Source organism: Cnephaeus nilssonii (genome assembly GCF_951640355.1).
Source record: "Cnephaeus nilssonii genome assembly, chromosome: 19".
Classification (NCBI taxonomy): Eukaryota; Metazoa; Chordata; class Mammalia; order Chiroptera; family Vespertilionidae; genus Cnephaeus; species Cnephaeus nilssonii.
The window spans coordinates 29,559,489-29,576,999 of NC_137090.1; the positions used below are offsets into that span (position 1 = coordinate 29,559,489).

Sequence of the window (17,511 nt, forward strand, 5' to 3'; positions counted from 1 at the left end):
AAGTCTAGACCGTCAACCTCCCCGAGGCTCTGGCTCAGCAGACACGTCATGGGCTCCCTTCACCATCGGGGGGGGGGAAGGGGGAAAGATGCTGCGAGGTGTTCTCTGTGAGGTACACAGCCACAGAACCAACCAACTCTGCTTGCATCCCAATAACTCAGTCTGTCCAATGGTTTTCACTCTGGGATCCTCGGAGCCCTGGGCTTTTGCTTAGGGAATGTCCCACGGTTGGCCAACCGCAGTGACCATGGAGAAATCAAACCGGGCTCCCACCTCCAGTTGAACTGGAGTGGCTCTGCCTTCTTCTGTTTTATATATTGAGGCTGTGCTAAAGCGTTTGCTCAACACAAGGATTCTGCTATTGCAAAAGGCAAAAACAAAACACAGAACAAAACAGAAAAGAACATCAGCAGGCCTATCATTATAGGCCATTCTCTCTTCAGAGGTGTCACTGAACCTTTTCTTCCCCTGAGCTACTTTCACAGGAGTGCCTTTATAATCACATTTTGAACATGAAAGGAATGTAGTGAGAGGAGAATTGCCTTTGGGTTCACAAGTGGATTTTCCGCTTGGTTTGACTACTTAACGAGTTGTGTGTTCTTAGGAAGCTTATGCAACCTCTCTGGGCTCCAGTTTCTCTGTCTTTCAAGAGATTATAACCCTTGGCAGCAGGGTAATTGGGAGGATTCATGAGACAGATTATTCATGGCACATAGTAGCTCCTCATTAAAGTTAGTGTCTCCCTCATTCTGGCCCTATCAGTGTGCATAGCAATTTTTTTCTATCTCAACAAAATATATATTTATTAACTTGGTATATGTAAGTGAGCCAGACATCCAAGATATCTAACCTCTAGAGCATATGTTTCAGTAAAAGGGGAGAGACAAGAAAAAATAAGTAAATCATATGGTATACTTGAAGGTGACACATGCCATAGAGAAAAGGAGGCAGAGCAGATGAAGAGAGGCGAGGAGTGGGGTGGAGTGCAATTTTAAATAAGGCGGTCAAGGTAGGCCTCACTGAGCAAAGACTTGATGGAGATGAGGCAATTAGCCACATGGGTCTGAGCGAAGAGAATTCTAGGCGGAAGGAATGGAGAATGCAGATGCCTTAAAGTGACAGTGTTCCTGGAATGTCCCAGAAGCCACAGGAAAGCCAGTGTGGCTAGACCCAAGTGAACAAGGGGCGAAATAGGAGGTGATGAGACAGAGGGGAACAATAAGGGGGCAGATATATACCTCTATTAGAGCATAGACTCTGAAAGTCACACCTTTGTTTAAACATATAATAGCAAATTCATTTTTCTACAATACTAGGATTTGGAGAAAACAAGGAGATAATATTTGATAAAAATATATTTTGCCAAGGGGTGAATGAAGGATAGAGGGAGACGAGAAAGGGAGGGGCCCTATTGGAGCCTATCTATCCAGAAATTGAGTTCACTAAAGAGCTCACTGTGAAGGACCTGGGCAGGTAACTCAATTGATTAGAGCATTGGGAAGATACGCCAAGGTTTCGGGTTCGATCCCTGGTCAGGGACACATACAAGATTAAACCAATGAATGCATAAATAAGTAAAACTACAAATCAATGTTTCTCTCTCTCTTCCTCTCTAAAAATTAGTTAAACAAAGAAAAAAAAAGAAGTTTATTAAAAAAAATAGAGCTCCTTGTACACTGATTCTAGTTTCCTCAGGTGTAACTCACTCCCACCCCTCACCCTCACCCTGATCCCTACCTCCCCCAGCATGGCCATTCGTGAGACAATCTCTTGTGGGAACTCCTTTCAGCTATTATCTCCCTAGCTTCCTTAGGGCTCTCATGTCCTTCCATGAATTCATTCCCTGGTCACTGATTGGTCCAGGGGCAGGCATCAGACTGAGCTGGACCAATGATTCTCTCCCCTGTTTTTTTTGTTTTGTTTTGTTTTTAAATAGGGGATCAGTGAGACTCAGAACAGTCTCTTGCTGGTGGTAGGGTGTGTAAAATGTAAAACTACTGGGAACCATGTGTGAAAAAAAAAGTGTGAAAAAAGCCTGTCTCTGGTGAGAGAGAAATGAGGGATTCAGAGAGAGGAGAGGCCAGAGAAGGAGGGAGAGATGGGAGGGGGCCTGAGCCCTCCCTTCCAGGTCCAGTTGTTTCAGAATTTGCCTCCTTGCCCTCCCGCTGTTTGGTTGTTGAAGTTTGCCTTGGATTCTGGGGCAACACAATTCCTTTTATGCCTAAGCTCGTTTGAATCTGGTTTCTCTCATGTGCATCTTAGATAACCCACTGCCGAAGTTTCTTTGAAGTTTCTCCGAGGCATCTACACAGAGTTTCACTTTTAACAACCTCCCACCTGCCTTCGGTTTAATTTCCTTTAGACAATGCTGGCCATGAAAGCCACATGTCCACAGTCTAGGACAGCTTTCTGGTCCTTTTTCTATTTTGTGAGCTCCTCCACGAGAAAAGAGGTTTCCACTCAAAGGCATCTGGGAAATAAATGCGGCATGCGATACTGCTATCTCGGAGGAGTCCTGGGAGCGTCTGAAAGTCTTCCTGCAACACATACCTGTGTTTGCCTTGTCTAACCAGAGTTTCCCAGAGTTTCTTTTTTTTTTTTTTTTTTTTTTTTTTATTTTATTGATTTTTTACAGAGAGGAAGGGAGAGGGATAGAGAGTTAGAAACATCGATGAGAGAGAAACATCGATCAGCTGCCTCTTGCACACCCCCTACTGGGGATGTGCCCGCAACCAAGGTACATGCCCTTGACCGGAATCGAACCCGGGACCCTTCAGTCCCCAGGCCGATGCTCTATCCACTGAGCCAAACCGGTCAGGGCCCCAGAGTTTCTTGGAGCTCGTTCTATCCCAATGGCCTCACATTCCACAGGGCCCACCTGGGGGCACACTGACTAGGCCCACGTGTGATGGAGCCTGCCCTCTTTAAAAGGGCATATTTCCAGGGTGCCCCATGCAAGGAGGTTTGGCCAAGGGGCATCCTTGTGCAGGGTGCTGTCAGCCCAGAGAAAAGGGCACTTTTGATACTTTTCATAGTCACCCTATTCGCTAAGCATGAGCCCACTGGGCTGGTTCAACGCCCTGGGGGTGCCTTTTCCTAATTTACCTATGGGTGCCCAAGGACTCTCCTATGCCAGAATTACACCCAGAGGGGTGGTTCCCCCACTGCTTCCTTAAACTGCTGAGAGATGAAGCTGTCCTCAAGGCAGGGCAAGAATTAGCAGAGACTGCTTTGAGCAGATGAGATGCCCAGATGTTGTGGTGGAGTACGCCCCGTTACAGCTGCGAGACATTGGTGATGCTCTCTGCCTCTCGGGCCATGTGACTGTCCCCCCAGCTACAGGTCGTCATGATCATGCTTCCGCTGTTCACACTGGGCCGAGAGCTCACATTTGGTCCTTCAGCCATCTTGTCAAGGGGATGGGTTCTGTTTGCTTTACTGATCTCTACTTTACGGATGAGGTCACTGAGGCTCACTCCCGCATCCTCAGCCACACCGGGAGCAACGGGAGAGCTGCAGGGTGGACCCCGGGTCTGTCTCTCTGATGCTACTTTCCCGCCCCACGACCCTGCCTCTGTCATCAAGCCCTAGGTGGCCACTCCCTCTGCAGACATATTCCCAATAATCCCTCAATCACCACCCCAATATCTCCTGTGCGGACTTAGGCTCCTTTCTCCGGGGATTGAGAGGAGGCAGGAGTGCCAAAGAACCAAGGTATTATCTGTGGGGCTGTGCGGCTCGGCGAGGCAGGACGGGGCTGACTCCTGTGTCCGAGGTGAGCTAGGCCTGGCCGCGTCACCCACCTTGGGAGTAGGACTCACTTTTATGTCCTCATTTCTCTCCTTTTCCACAGGAAATTCAATAAGCAAATATGTCCTGGTATTTACAAGGCAGCATCTCTCTCTGGACCAGGATCCAGCTCCCAGGACCCAGGGCTACCAGACGCAGGCAGGCTGGCCTCCAGGGTGTTCTGGAGAGCCGGGCTCCGCTGGTTGTCAGTCAGAGCTCAGTGGGAACACACACTTCCATCCCCCTGCCGGAGGGGAGGGGCACTGCATGTAGAAGAGTGGGCGGGATTGACTAAGTACCCCTGAGCAACAGCAGGCGGGGTTTGGAGGCCTGGAGCAGGGGGAGCTGCCAGGAGGCGTACCTGGAATGACGTGTGTGGTGGCCGTGTGGTGGCCATTGTACCTTTCAGTGGAAGGAGCAGGAGAACTAACCAGTGTGAGGTGAGTGGCCACACTCAGCTCTCCCCAGCAGGGCGCTCAAGCGAGGATGCCGGGAGGAAGGGAGAGCATGGTGGTGGGGAGAGAGCTCCGAACTGTGGTGAGTCAGCCCTGGGGTGGGAGCCTTTGCTGCCTCAGAAGCCTGGAAGGCCCGGGCATGGGAAGGATCGGCTGCAGGAATCACAGGGTGGGGGCTGCGGGAAGTGGGGCCTGGGCTGCTTGGGCTGCTTGGCCTCCATGTCCCCCCCTGCCCCGCCCGCCCCACTCCTCAGCTCGAACCTGAGGGCCCGGGCCTCCCTCATGCTGGGGTCTTCTCTCCCCTCCACCCTTCCTTGTGGCCCCTCCTCAGGCCCATCCTGGGAGCCCCTTCCCCACTCCTAACCTTTATGCCCTGAACACAGCATCAGTCTTATTTGGGTCTCTTTTACATCCACAGGCCCACTCCTGGGCACCTCTTTACTTTCTCCACCTGGTGGAATTCCAGGTGAGGCCAGCATCCCTGGGCTACTGGCTGCATCACTCCATGTCTGCTTCTGCCTTCACATCGCCCCCTCTGACTACACCCCTCTTATGAGAACCCAGGACAATCCCAAGACCCCGTTCAGATGCTGCATGCTCTAGGGTGCTTTCCCTGAACCTTCCTCTCCTCCCCCAACCCTCCCACCTCCCCCGTCCAGGTGGCGGCCACAGCACCAGCAACACTGGGGTCACAATGGACTACCATAGTGTGTCTCCTCTTCCAGTTTGTGATCAAGGAGTCAGTCTTTTTCACCTTAATGTCCTGACTTTGGTGCAAAGCCTGAGGTAGTATATATGGTAAATGAATTATTTGTTGACTAAATGAATGAATAAAGCTTTGAAACCTATACACACATAGGCCCCCAGGGGTTCCCACAGGCGTGGTGCCGGGCCCCTGAGTCCCTATGCTTTGGATGTCCAACACTGCACAGCCCCTCCACCTTCTTCCAGAGAAAGAAGTCTGCTTTCTTTCCCATTGGGCCTCCTGGCTGGGTCGGAAATTCAATATGACTGGGAGAAGGAGGGGCTGCTCTATCCAGTCACCTCCCAACCATACTTGTTGACTCAAACCTTCCTCCATGCCCCCTCCCAACACCACTTCTCACCTTACCTGCTTTCCAACACTCCCATCATCTACCCCTCTCCCATCTGTGAAATCCAAAGAAACTCATCCCAGCCCATGCCAGGGGCATCCCTACCACTCACCGGCATGCCACCAACCCCTTGGCAGAGATCAGTCCTTCATAGGTGGGCCAAGACAGTCCACCTGAAGCAAACCGGTCTTTCAAAGTCCTGCTCCCCTCCGCCATCCCCCACTGCCCAGGTCCATGTGCCCAGCTCACCTGTCTCTCCCCAGATGGGCAGGTACTCATCTTGCTGAATGTCCAGCATGATCTCCAGCCCGTTGCCTGTCCCCCCCTTGACCGTGGTGAGCAGAGGTTTGCCATCCTCGCCTGAGTTAAACATGTAACACTTCCCATATTTTGTAAACACCTGAAGGAGAGAAGAGAGAGAGAGAGAGAGAAGCACATGGGTGACTTCAGACTGGGCTCCAGAGACAGGTGAGACCCCAGAAATCCAACAACAGGCCCGAGTCCCCACAGCCCATCACCATCAACCCCAGTCAGGGACCAAGGATTCCTCACCCTGACTAATGGCCTGACTTTTGCCACATGGGATTCTTGCAGGAAAGAACAAATCTGGACACCCTCTGGGTTTGTGGCAATAGGATCTGGTCTCTTCTCCCTCTGAATGCCCCTTCTGTCCACACTGGTAGTCAGCTCTTAACCTTCCAATCCGCACCTCTGGCCCTTAGATCTTTCCTGGACTCCAGACACACTGATCCCACTGCCTAATAAGCACGACCTCTGGGGGACCACAGACCCTGGACACTCACATGTCCCAGTGGGAACAAATCTTCCTCTGGCTCCCCCTCCCCAATCATGGTCCCCCCGCATTCTTATTCCTGGAAATAGCATCACTACCTGCCAAGGGGTCATATTCTCTTCCTTTCTGCCTGGCTTTTTCTGTCACATGCATGTGGCCCTACTATGAGCAAGGATTTGGGGATGGCAAAGAAGCACAAGCCCTACCACCCGCCTTCACAATCTATAGGAAGGATCAGCCAAACAACAGATTCCACATGTTTCTCCGCTGAACGAATTGGCTCCGAGTCCCTCCCTGGCAGATGAACTATTTCAAAACAGACAGGCCCTACTCTCTCGGCTCCATGGTGGAGACAGCCGGAACATGATTTTTCAAAGAACTGAGCTTTATCATCATTACTGTATGTAGCCACTGAACTTGGCTAACGAACTTGTCCCCCAGAGAGATGCTCTTAGGGACCCCTATGATGAATGGACGAGAACATTTTGTAGTGCGCACGTCCACTGCTGGGTTGAACGCACCCAGAGTGACCTCGGGGGTGCTCCAATAGAGGTTTTCTTTGTAGACCCACCAATAACCTCTTTGGTTCCAAAATGGTTCATAATATGAATTTTCCTGTCTATCTAACGGGATTTGTAAGTAGAAGTACACTCCAGCTTAGCACCAGATCACCGGAAATCCTAGCCCCCACTCCTCCTCCATCTGCCACTTGAACTTCAGAATATCGGGCTGGGGTTAGAATATGCTGTCTACTCCTGGAGTCACTTATGCTCCCGGCCCTGCGACAGACATGCTGTGTGGCACTGATAAAGGAACCGACCCGCTTTGAGCTTCTGAGGGTGAGGACCAGGTATGAGGGCTAAAAGGGGACTTAGAGATGATCTCGCCCACTCGTCTGACTTCACAGGTGAGGAAATGGGAGACCTGGGAGAGAGGGAGTGACCTGCCCAAGGCTATGCAGCAAGGACGTATCCATCTGGGACACGGACTCCTAGTTCAACCCGATCCTTCCTTTATACCAGCCTCCCTCAGTTTCCCCACTTGCAAGAGGAGATGGAGGATCTAGGGCAGGGGTCCTCAAACTTGTTAAACAGGGGGCCAGTTCACTGTCCCTCAGACCGTTGGAGGGCCGGACTATAGTTTTAAAAAAACACTATGAACAAATTCCTATGCACACTGCTACGTCGGCTGCTAAGCAGGACAGGCAGCGGCGGCAAAAACACCCGGCGGGCCGGATAAATGTCCTCGGCGGGCCACATGTGGCCCGTGGGCCGTAGTTTGAGGACCCCTGATCTAGGGCATTGCTACCTTCAGTGGGTCATGCCTGAGTGCCTGCTCTGTGCCGGGCACTGGGCTGGCAGCATCAGCGCCTCATGAATCAGTCTTTCCCCATAGAGGAGGGAGCAGACAGGTCCTTGATGCCCCTTTCCAGGCCTGGCACTCATCCTGGGCCCAGGTGGCAGCTCCTGCAGGTGCCTCAGTGTCAGTCCCATCTTTCCTGCTCCCTGCTCCTGGGGGCGGGTGCTGGGGGGGAGAGGGGGGCAAATGCACAAAGTTGCCAGGTGTGGACTGACGCAGAAGAGAGCCTGGTGAGGGATGGTGGCAACCAGAGTGGCAGGGCAGAGAGCTCGAAGGTGACTGCAGCCGTGCCTGGGAGACGGCCGGGGACAATCTACAACAGCCAAGTTCTTTACCAAGTCAGGACCGCCATAAAGAGGCCTAACACCCTTCTGCGGCTTCCTGGTGCATTTAAGATAAAGGCCCAAATCCTCACTGGGCCTCCCAGGGCTCGGCAGGGGCTCCATCTCTCCCCTCTCTCACGCGTCACACACACAGGCCTCTTTAGCTCCTGGGATGTGCAGCCAGCTCCCCCCCACCCGCCGGCATGGGCCCTTCCTATATACAGTACTGTCTCTTTTGCCTAGAGTGTTCTCCGCACACCCTTTGCCTGGCCAACTTGTGTCAAGCCTTGGATTAAATGCCACCTCCCCGGAGGCACCCAGCCCCGGCTCCCAGCCTCCATTTAAACTGGGCTCCTTGCTATACGACCTCACACCCCTGCTTTTTTCCTTTAGAGAAACATATCAAACTATGCAACTGATTATTAGTTGGACGTGTCTTACACAGAACTGGAAGCTCCTAGAGAGCAGGGACTGTGTCTGTTTTGTCACATGAACGAATGAATGGGCTCCAAGGTGCTGCTACGCCCCATCCTCTTGCCCACCTCTGGGAGGCACCCTTTGGTGCTGGCCAGCGGCCGGCCTGGTTCTGGCGGGAGTTCAGGCTGACACCTCCTCTCCATTCCTCTGCTCTGGCCTTCTCAGCTTCCCACTTAATTTTACCGAAGCATTTTTTTGCGTGCTTCTCTGTGAAGGTATTAGAGGGGATGATCCTTTCAGGAACTCAAGACAGTTTACCTTGGTAGGGGCAGGAGAAGGGCTCAGACCCAGCAGGGCACCCTCATTCAGCCCCCTCCCTGCCCGCCCGCTGAGCCCTCTGTTCCACCCGGCTTTTCTGAGAGGATTATTTTCCTCTCTGCTCAACATCAAAGGCCCGAGGGCTATTTATACGCAGTGCAGTTTTGCTACAAACTTGGGACAAGATGCAGCTCTCTTCCCCATCTCAGGGCATAATGATGTGTAAGGATAACACGCGCTTGGAATTTATACCTTATCACCCCCAGCCAAGACCCACAATTTATTTAAGTCCAGACTGTCAGCTGGGTGAGCAGGCTGCTTCTTCCGACCTGCCAATCTCCCAGGCCCATCTCTGCGCCCCGGGTTGCTGACAGATCAGTCGTGGCTGGCGGGGTTGGGTTTGCAGGGCTGCTGAGAGTCTAGAATTGCTCTTAGTTGGATCAATTGGTAAGAATTCATGGTGCATGTTTCCAACCTGGATGTCTAGGAGTGATGGGGGGATCCTGAGATAAAAAAGGGGCCACGACTATCATCTCCATTGTGAACATTTTGCATGGCGCGTGACACTTGAGAGACGAATGGCCCCATGAAGTTGAGGGAGAGAAATGGACAATCCCTGAGCCTCTGCTTTTCCTCATCTGCAAAGTGGGCACGATAATCTGGCCGTGTGGGTGTAGGGACTAAGTGAGAAAATAAAAGTAGATTTGTTTGGAAGACTACACAAGAGATAACTTTACTAGTTATGAATCCATACTCGGGGTGGGGGTGGAGTTACTGTTTCTCCTTCTCAGCAGAAGACAGATACATTTTTGGGGAGATGGGGGAAGGTCAGAGATGAAGTAAAGAATGAGGGGATTGTCCTGTCTGCTTATGTCTCCACAGTAGCAAGCTCCTCTCAAAGTAGTTAGAGGGGATGAAAACCACTGGGTACCACTGATGGCTTACCTATATATATAAAAGGCTAATATGCAAAGTGTCCCCTTGGGAGTTCAACCGGGAGACCGGGAGTTGGCTCGCTCGCTGTGACATGTGCTGACCACCAGGAGGCAGTGTGGGACAAAGGAAGGCCCTGGCTGGCAGCCAGAAGGCCCCCATCGGCCCTGATCACTGCCAGGCCTAGGGACCCTACCCATGCACAAATTTCCTGCACTGGGCCTCTAATTCCTTAATAATGTTAAGCCTGTTGCTAGAAGCCCAGGTCGGCCAATGAGATCCAGGGACCATGGAGTTCTGTAGGAGGGAGATGCATTGATGCTTACAACTCATTTTGAAAATCTATATTTAAATCCCAAGAACCAAATTGCATCCAGTTATGGGTACAGTGGACAGACACCCCCAATCTGAAACTGACCCATTCTAAGTCAAAGAGACATGGATGTGGGGACAGGGAGAGGGTCTCGCTGCCTTCCAGTAGCTCTTCGAGTAGGTCTTAAGTCACCGACTGGCTCTGCTGCTCTCCCTGGACTGCCATTCACTTTATATTTGCTGTCACTAATTTCTGCAACAGCCCCGTCAGGTTTTTATCATCACTCCCATTTTACAGATGAGAAAACAGGCCTCGAAAGGCCGAGCCAGGTCACAGAGCTGATAAGTGGAGAATCCAGGGTAAATCCATTTTTGCCTAATTCCAAAGCTCTCTGGTTCCTACAGCTTACACCCACACACTCTCCCAACCAGCTCTGTTCCCAGCAGGTGAGACTGGTGCTTTGCTAACACTAGGGCTCTCCCACTTGGTAGTGGGGGAGGTGCATCTCAAAGGCACGGAATCCTGGGGACATGCAGGCAACAAAAATATTATCGCCCAAACATCTAATTTTTCACACAGAGAGTCTAAGGCCCAGAGAGGTGACATGATCTGCCCTAGGTCACACAGCTTGTTTGGGAGCAGAGTCGAGATCTGACCCGGGTTTGATGGCTCTTCCTCTAAAGCCATCTGTTTGCACATGCCTTGGGTCAGAGATAATGGCTAGGCTCCCCGTCCCAGCGCTTTGCATCCAGTAATAAGAGAAAGATTGGCAGCTGCTGCTGGCCCAGGTGCCAGTATCCAGGCTCAGCGTGATCTGTTGGGGCACCCTGCCTTAGAGTCCGGGAAATGCAAAGTGGAGCCCTTGCCGGGAAATTTAGGAAAAGCTGATACTCATGAAGACATAGTTTTCTGGTCCAATTAAGAGTGCAACCAACATCTCTACACCACGTGCCTATTTAAGAAAATAAATTATGTATCAGTTCCCTTAAGGGCCGCTGAAATATCCACTTACTGGCACACAACTGGGCCTGCAGGCTTCAAACCTTCCGACCCATTCATTAATCCTGACCTTTAGGGCTGCTCCTAGGCAGTGTGCTCCTTGTCTCTTCTTGCTTACTACACTAGCAGGAAATGAAACTGTACTGCTCCAGATGCCTCTAAAATCAACCTCCCCCCGCCCCCACCTCTCCCTGAGTTGATTGAGCTTTCTTCTCAATGAATTACTGAAGTTTCTCATTAGGCTGTTTGCAAAATAGCATGCATGTTAAAGCCAACCATTTAGTTTCATTTGTTTTGTTTTCCTCTAACTCCTCAAACACATTTCACACAATGGGGGAGTGAGAAAGTCTTCAAATGGGTTATCAGGCTTCCAGTAAACAAAATGAGTCTGCCTTTTGTTTTCTGAGGTTGCAATTAATGTGTCTGAGAATTAAGTACAGCCGAGGGATGTATGTAAGGAGGCCGCCATGGATGGCCAGCTCTTGAACGGCAAAGACTGTATCATTATAAAACCTGCTCCCTCAATCATCTGTTCCCGCCCCAGGGATTTCTGACCACCTATTATTATGTTCCAAGGACCGTTGCCTGACTCTGCCCCACAATGAGATTACAAAGGCAATTTCGACAAACATCCAGAAAAGCACCTCCATGGGGTAGGTGGTGTCCCTGAGGATGAAGGAGATGACAGACACATGGTTCCTTTGCAACCACTTGTCTTCCCAACCATGAGGCCACCATCTCTCTTAGGACATTGCTAGTATCCGTAGGCTACTTTCCTGGGGGGAAAGAGAAGAATGAGCCATCACTGAGCATTTGCCAGGAGTCGGGAATGGTGCTGATTGCTTCATACACCTTCTCTCTTCAGGCCCATTGATGTAGATGTTGTTCTCCCCAATTTGCAGATGAGGAAACCGAGGCTCTTCGAGGCTAACCGCCTTGTCCAAGGTCTTGCAGCTAGAGAGTGGTCCTCCTGACTTTCCCTTTATATGTTTGGGTTGTAAAAGAACAGTTAGCATTATTTGAATGTAAGATACAGTGATGGGTCCCCGTTCTTTGTGCCCCTGTCCCCATCTGCTGGGATGTGACGCTTCCTGTACCAGTTTCACAACAAGACCTCTGGTCTCGTCTCTCCCAGCCCGAGGCACAGCGCAGGCCTTGCCTGCCGGGCAGCTGTCCAGAGAGCTGCAGCCTGAGCGGGAGATGTGTGAGCGCCACCCCGGAGAAAGGAGCTGCGAGCGGCTGCAGACCTCTGGTGGCCGGGAACGCAGCACCGGGCTCCGGGGAATTCTCAGTGCTCGCCTTCCACGCAAACATTTTGCGAGCCAAGGTTCTCTTGGCCGAGGCTTGGGGAGGCAGAGGGAAACCTGAAGGCGGTCGGTCCAGGTGTTCATCTGGAAAGTTGTTCAAAAGGCCAGACCTCCGCTGATGAATCGCTCCCAACACCTCCCGGGAGAACCCAAACTGGGGCCCAACTTGAGGTGATGAAGTGGGATGTGGGGAACCGACTTCGAAGCTGGACGGCAGCTTGGCTGGTGGGAGTCTGGGCTTGATGGAAGCTACAGACGGGACGCAGCGACAGCGTGACTGCTCTTTCTGCCGAGGCCCTCACGGTCCGTCTCCTGCGCAGAGAATTCTCATCTCCGCATTCCCATACCTGGCCCCCTACCTGGCACATAGCAGGCACTTAGTGGGAGGTGTCAGGGCAAGAGAAAAAGTCAGGCGTGGAATTGGGTACCGGGCAGCCCCAGCTTCTGGTGCCGGCTCTTCACTGATTTGGGGGAGACATTTCATCCCCTTTGGATCTTGCCCCCTCATCTTGAAACGCTGGTAAGAGCACCTTCCCATAGAATTGCCGTAAAGATCAAAAGGGCTGTAACGGGTCTGAAAGCATTTTGGAGAAAAAAAAGTCTTCAGCCCAGGTGGAGAGCATGGCTGTTGGTGGTTTGCATCATGCTGGAGCCCCACCGGAGCCCCATCGGAGCAGGGGAGAGAGCGCTGCCCTTTGGCTGCAGAAACGGAATCTGAGATGCCGCCCACCTGGGACCGTGTTTGTGGCTCATCCATTCATTCCCGTGGTGAACATCTATGGACACCTCTTGTGTTTTAGGCACCGTCCCAGGCATTGGGGATGCAGAGATGAGTCAACCTGTGAGGAACTAGTGCGTAAGGGAGGGTGGCCGGCAGACTGATGCTGGGTGGTGCCAGGTGCCGTGGGAATGCACAGAAGGAAGCTGCCTGGTGGGCAGGGATGGGGAGGATGTGGGAGGCTGTTGCAGAATCCTCCCCAGTGGGCGCCACCAATGGTATTTAGCAGGTTGTGACACATCTCTCAGATGGGCTCCGGGTCCCAGCAGGGCCATGTGGATGCTATGAGGGAGACTGCCTGCTGAGCCCCGCCTATCTGCCCACCATGCTAGCTCTCTTCCACTTCCAGAACCTAATACCCCCAGCGAGACACCTATGGGTTCTACTAACGGCAGGCAGGGTTTTTGGAAGAACACAGTCTTTGGAGTCCCATTATCTTGGCTGAACACCTACTGTGTGCCAGACACTGTGCACAATGAGTAATGGAGCTTAGCTGTCAGAGAATAGGTGCTTATTAAGACAGAGATGCGGTGACTGAAAAGAGGTCCAAGAAAAGCTGTGTCAGTTCTAGAGGCACCTCCCCCAACTCCCGAGCCTGGGTCTCTGATTGGCTCACTCTCAATGGGGCCAGAGCACGTGGATTAATAAAAAGAGAACTTGCCCGGCTGGTGTGGCTCAGAGGTTGAGCATTGACCCATGAACCAAGAGGTCATGGTTCGATTCCGGTCAAGGGCACATGCACAGGTTGCAGACTCGATCCCCAGTGGGGGGTGCACAGGAGGCAGCTGATCAATGATTCTCTCTCATCATTGATGTTTCTATCTCTCTCTCCCTCTCCTCTCTGAAGTCAATACAAATATGTATTTTTAAAAATAAAAAGAGCACATTTCTAGCCCGCCAAGGCTGACCCTGAGGAGAGAACGCTTAGCTGTGGGAACCGGACTCAGGAGGGGTTCCCTGCTTTCAAGGAGGGCAGAAGCTCAGAAAAAGTGAAGGAGAAAGTGTGGCCCTAAACTGCCCATAGTCCCATTACCCCTCCCTCTGCTGTCCCCACTCCCTACCTCTAAGCCTACTGATATTCCTGCCGCCCGGCTTGTTCCAATTCCCAGGCAAAGCAGCCTGGGGGCAGGGTGTGTCCAAGGCACAGCCGCCCAGACGCCCCGGGGAGGTGGCACCGAGTCCTGCCACACCCGGCTCTTTGGAGGATTCTGCAACAGCCCCACAGCCTCCCCATCCCTGCCCACCAGGCAGCTTTCTTCTGTGCGCTCCCACAGCACTTGGCACCACCCAGCATCGGTCTGCCGGGCCATCCTCCCTACGAGCTGGTTCAAGCGGGGCACATCTTAGTGTATGTTCTGAATTCTCATGAGATGATGACAGTGCCAGGCAGAGGGTTCTCGCTTAGTAAAGTTAGCTAATGTAATTATTATTAGTAGGGACTCTGCACCTGAGTTCTGAAATCTGAGCTTCTACAGGATGTGATTTCTGGGTTCCTGGCCCCCGTGAATCTTCCTTTCACAGTTGCTTGCCTGACCCTTTGACCATAGCCCTACGTCCACCTCTATCTGGGACCCACGGGACCTACAGGAATCTGTGCCCACTTGGTTTTCCTGTGGCGTGCCCAGATCCTTTCTGGACCATTCCTTGGGTATTCCTGTGTCAGAATATTCCTGGATATTTCTGTTGGTCTGAACTTCACGTTTCCTGCAGGTCTCCAGCACCTATCCCAGGGGCTCAGGTGGGCTTCACACTCCCACCGGGAGTGTATTTTATACCCGGATAACCAACCCTGAGATGAGACACGGGCCACTCCTTGCACCTGCCCCACTACACACCTTCTGGGGATCGCCCTTCTTCGGAGCAGGTGTGAGACAGGGAGGCAGAAGGGAGGGGACCAGAGATGTGTGCTGTTGTGTTTCTGGCTAATTTTGCATTATTCTACAGGGCTGCATTGAGAACGATGCATCAGTCAAAACCAAATGGTGGCTTATGATGTCGACAGAGGAAAAGCAGATGTTCCAATTAATGCCAAGGCTAAACACAGTCTCCAGGCAGGCGGGTTCTAAAAGCTGATCAAGAAGAAGGTCAAATGAGTAACTGCCCACGCGGCACTGAAATCCTCATGCCACATTCTGACCCATTTCACGTTTGCGCACTTGGAACCCATTTCAGCTTCTTCAGGGACCCCTCCGAGGATGCCACTGTCTGTCTCCCAGTTCTTCCCCAGGGAGGGCTAGAGGGCCGTGGCATGTAATTTTAGCAGCAAAGCTTTCGCCATGAGTGGTCAGAGCCATCGCAGATCCACAGACATGGAGGGTTCGCAGTAGTGGAATCAGATTGCTTTCCTGGCATTTGGGATTGAGGCCCGGCTGGCAGCCCCCAGCATGCACGATGCCACTCCCTTTCCTCAGTCTGTGGTAGACGTGATCAACCCTCTGGGTCTCGTGGTTTCTTTCAGCTCCACGATTCTGGTTGCCTCTATGAGCGAGATGAATCCTATTTGCCATCCTTGTGCCGGAAGAATGTAAACTCTGCTGGTTGTGCCAGTGTTTCTGTACTAAGGGACAATGCCCAAAAGTAGGGGAAGGGTTGGGCAGGTGCCCCAGGGCAATAGGAGGTGCACTATTTGAGGGGATTTAGGTAGAAGGGACTCTAGCTGGTGACTGAGACAGAGAACAGACTTTGTATATTTCAAATATATATCCTATATAATAAAAGCATGATATGCTAAGTGTCCAACCCCCGGGCACGCCCTGGAGCCCTCCCACAGTCCCTCCCCGGCCAGGTGGCCCCCATCGTCCCTGATTGGGACTGGGCGAGATGGCCCCAATTGGCCTGGATCGCTGGCCAGGCTGAGGGACCCCACCTGTGCATGAATTTGTGCACTGGGCCTCTAGTGTGTGTGTGTGTGTGTGTGTGTGTGTGTGTGTGTGTGTGTGTTTGTGTGTGTGTGTATGTATATATTCTCAGACTTGGGCCCTGCACTCGAGTGGAGCGAGTGTAACCTTTGGAATCAAATCCTGATTCTGCCATTTACTAGCTTTTAAAATTGGGCTAATATTGGTTGAGTGTCCCTATGCTGTCCTGCCTCAGATTGCTGGCCTGGCCTCCCAAAAGACTAATTTTCCTTGTACCACAGTTCCAGGACTGATGACCAATGTTTCAAAGGGCCTAAGATGATTAAAGGTTTGCAAAATGAAAGACAAAGCATTCTTTAGTTCATTTACCATCTAAGGAGCAAGCATCCCATGTCTAATCCCGGCTAGGTTCCGGGAATACAAAGATAACTAGGATGTGGACACTGCCCTCAGGTACCGCATGAGCTGTCTGGGCAGAGCAGCTGTGAGACCACCATTGACATATGCACATCGATGTACAGAACTCAGCTCTTGGGGAAGAATTCCACGAGCAAGGTCCGCCCTTTGCTGCGGGGGAGCCGTGTGCCTCCGTAGCAGGGCCTGCTGTCAGCTCCTGCTTGTACACCAGCCTGGCACACGGCCTGCCTTTCCTGTCCCCTCCACGCTCCCCCGGCCCCACTTGTGCCTCCTCACCTCCAAGTCAGGGATTGAACCAGGAGGAGGCAGGTGAGGTGCCCAGGGAGAGGAATTTAAGGAGACCCTCACTTCTGGGGGCTGCACTCACACTCACTGGAGAGGGAGCACCTCCTTAAATGTTGCACCCTCCTGGCAATACCCAGCGTGCAGGGGGGCGCCTCGCTTGACTCGCCCTAGTCTGGGCCACAGTGATGAAAATGACCGCTGACTTCACAACAAGCTTGCAACATAGACTCTATTGCCCCATTTGCAGGTGAGGAAACTGAGGCTCAGAGAGGGTGAGTGACTTGCAGAGGCATCACGGGGTGAAGAGAGATCGCAGGCTTTTTACTGGAACAGATCCAAGTGGGGATCCCGGTTCCATCAGGCCCGAGCCACGTGAGCTTGGGCTGGTGACTTAAGTTCCCTCAACTTCTGATGCTTCATCTGAGCAAAGGGGATAGTCACACCCCTCAGGGTTGGGTGGCCCTGCAGAGCTGTTTTGGGTTGAGACAAGGGAGCAGCTACTGTGCCCACTGAATTTGGACCATCCCTGAGGAGACCCCTCCACACTGGAGGTGCCAACCCTGCAAATGACTGGGTGGGCGAGAGCCAGTCCTGCGTGGTGCGTCTATCCCGGCTCCATCCCCAAACCGTGGGATTATGTCCTGTTTACCCAAGTGCTCTAAGCAGAGCCTAGCTTAGCACAGGTACTCCATGGACGTTTGCTTGAATAAATAATTTAAATGTAAAGAGAATGCCTGCAAGACATTACGCTGCAATTTGTTTTATGAAGAAAGATAAATTTGCACACAACTTAGCTGTTCCAAGGCTGCATAAAGGGAGTACATCTGCACGGCCCACCCCGGAGCCAGGGGTCTTCAAAGTAGAACCTTAGCAAGTGGACAAGACCACCCCCCATAACACCAGCCCCCCTGGGGGGCCCCGTTTCTGGGCCATGGCTAGGGGAGGGGTGTCTGAATGGGTCAGCCTGACTTAAAAGACAGGGAAAAAATCGACAAAGATCTTTCCATTGATACAAGTCCAGGATTCTAGAGGAATCCCAAGCAATTCTGATGTGTAACCACTGGGCACTTATG

General features: G+C 52.1%; 1 protein-coding gene across 2 annotated transcripts in view; it reads right to left on the reverse strand.

Moving 5' to 3' along the window:
• Positions 1-17,511, reverse strand: part of ASIC2 (acid sensing ion channel subunit 2) — a gene marked incomplete at its 5' end in the record, with an annotated part of 840,739 nt that overhangs the window by 66,016 nt on the left and 757,212 nt on the right. For both annotated transcript variants that reach the window (XM_079799147.1, XM_079799146.1), the window contains one exon: positions 5,588-5,738. In XM_079799147.1, the coding sequence (XP_079655273.1) occupies positions 5,588-5,738 (151 nt within the window). The remainder of the gene's footprint in view (positions 1-5,587; positions 5,739-17,511) is intronic.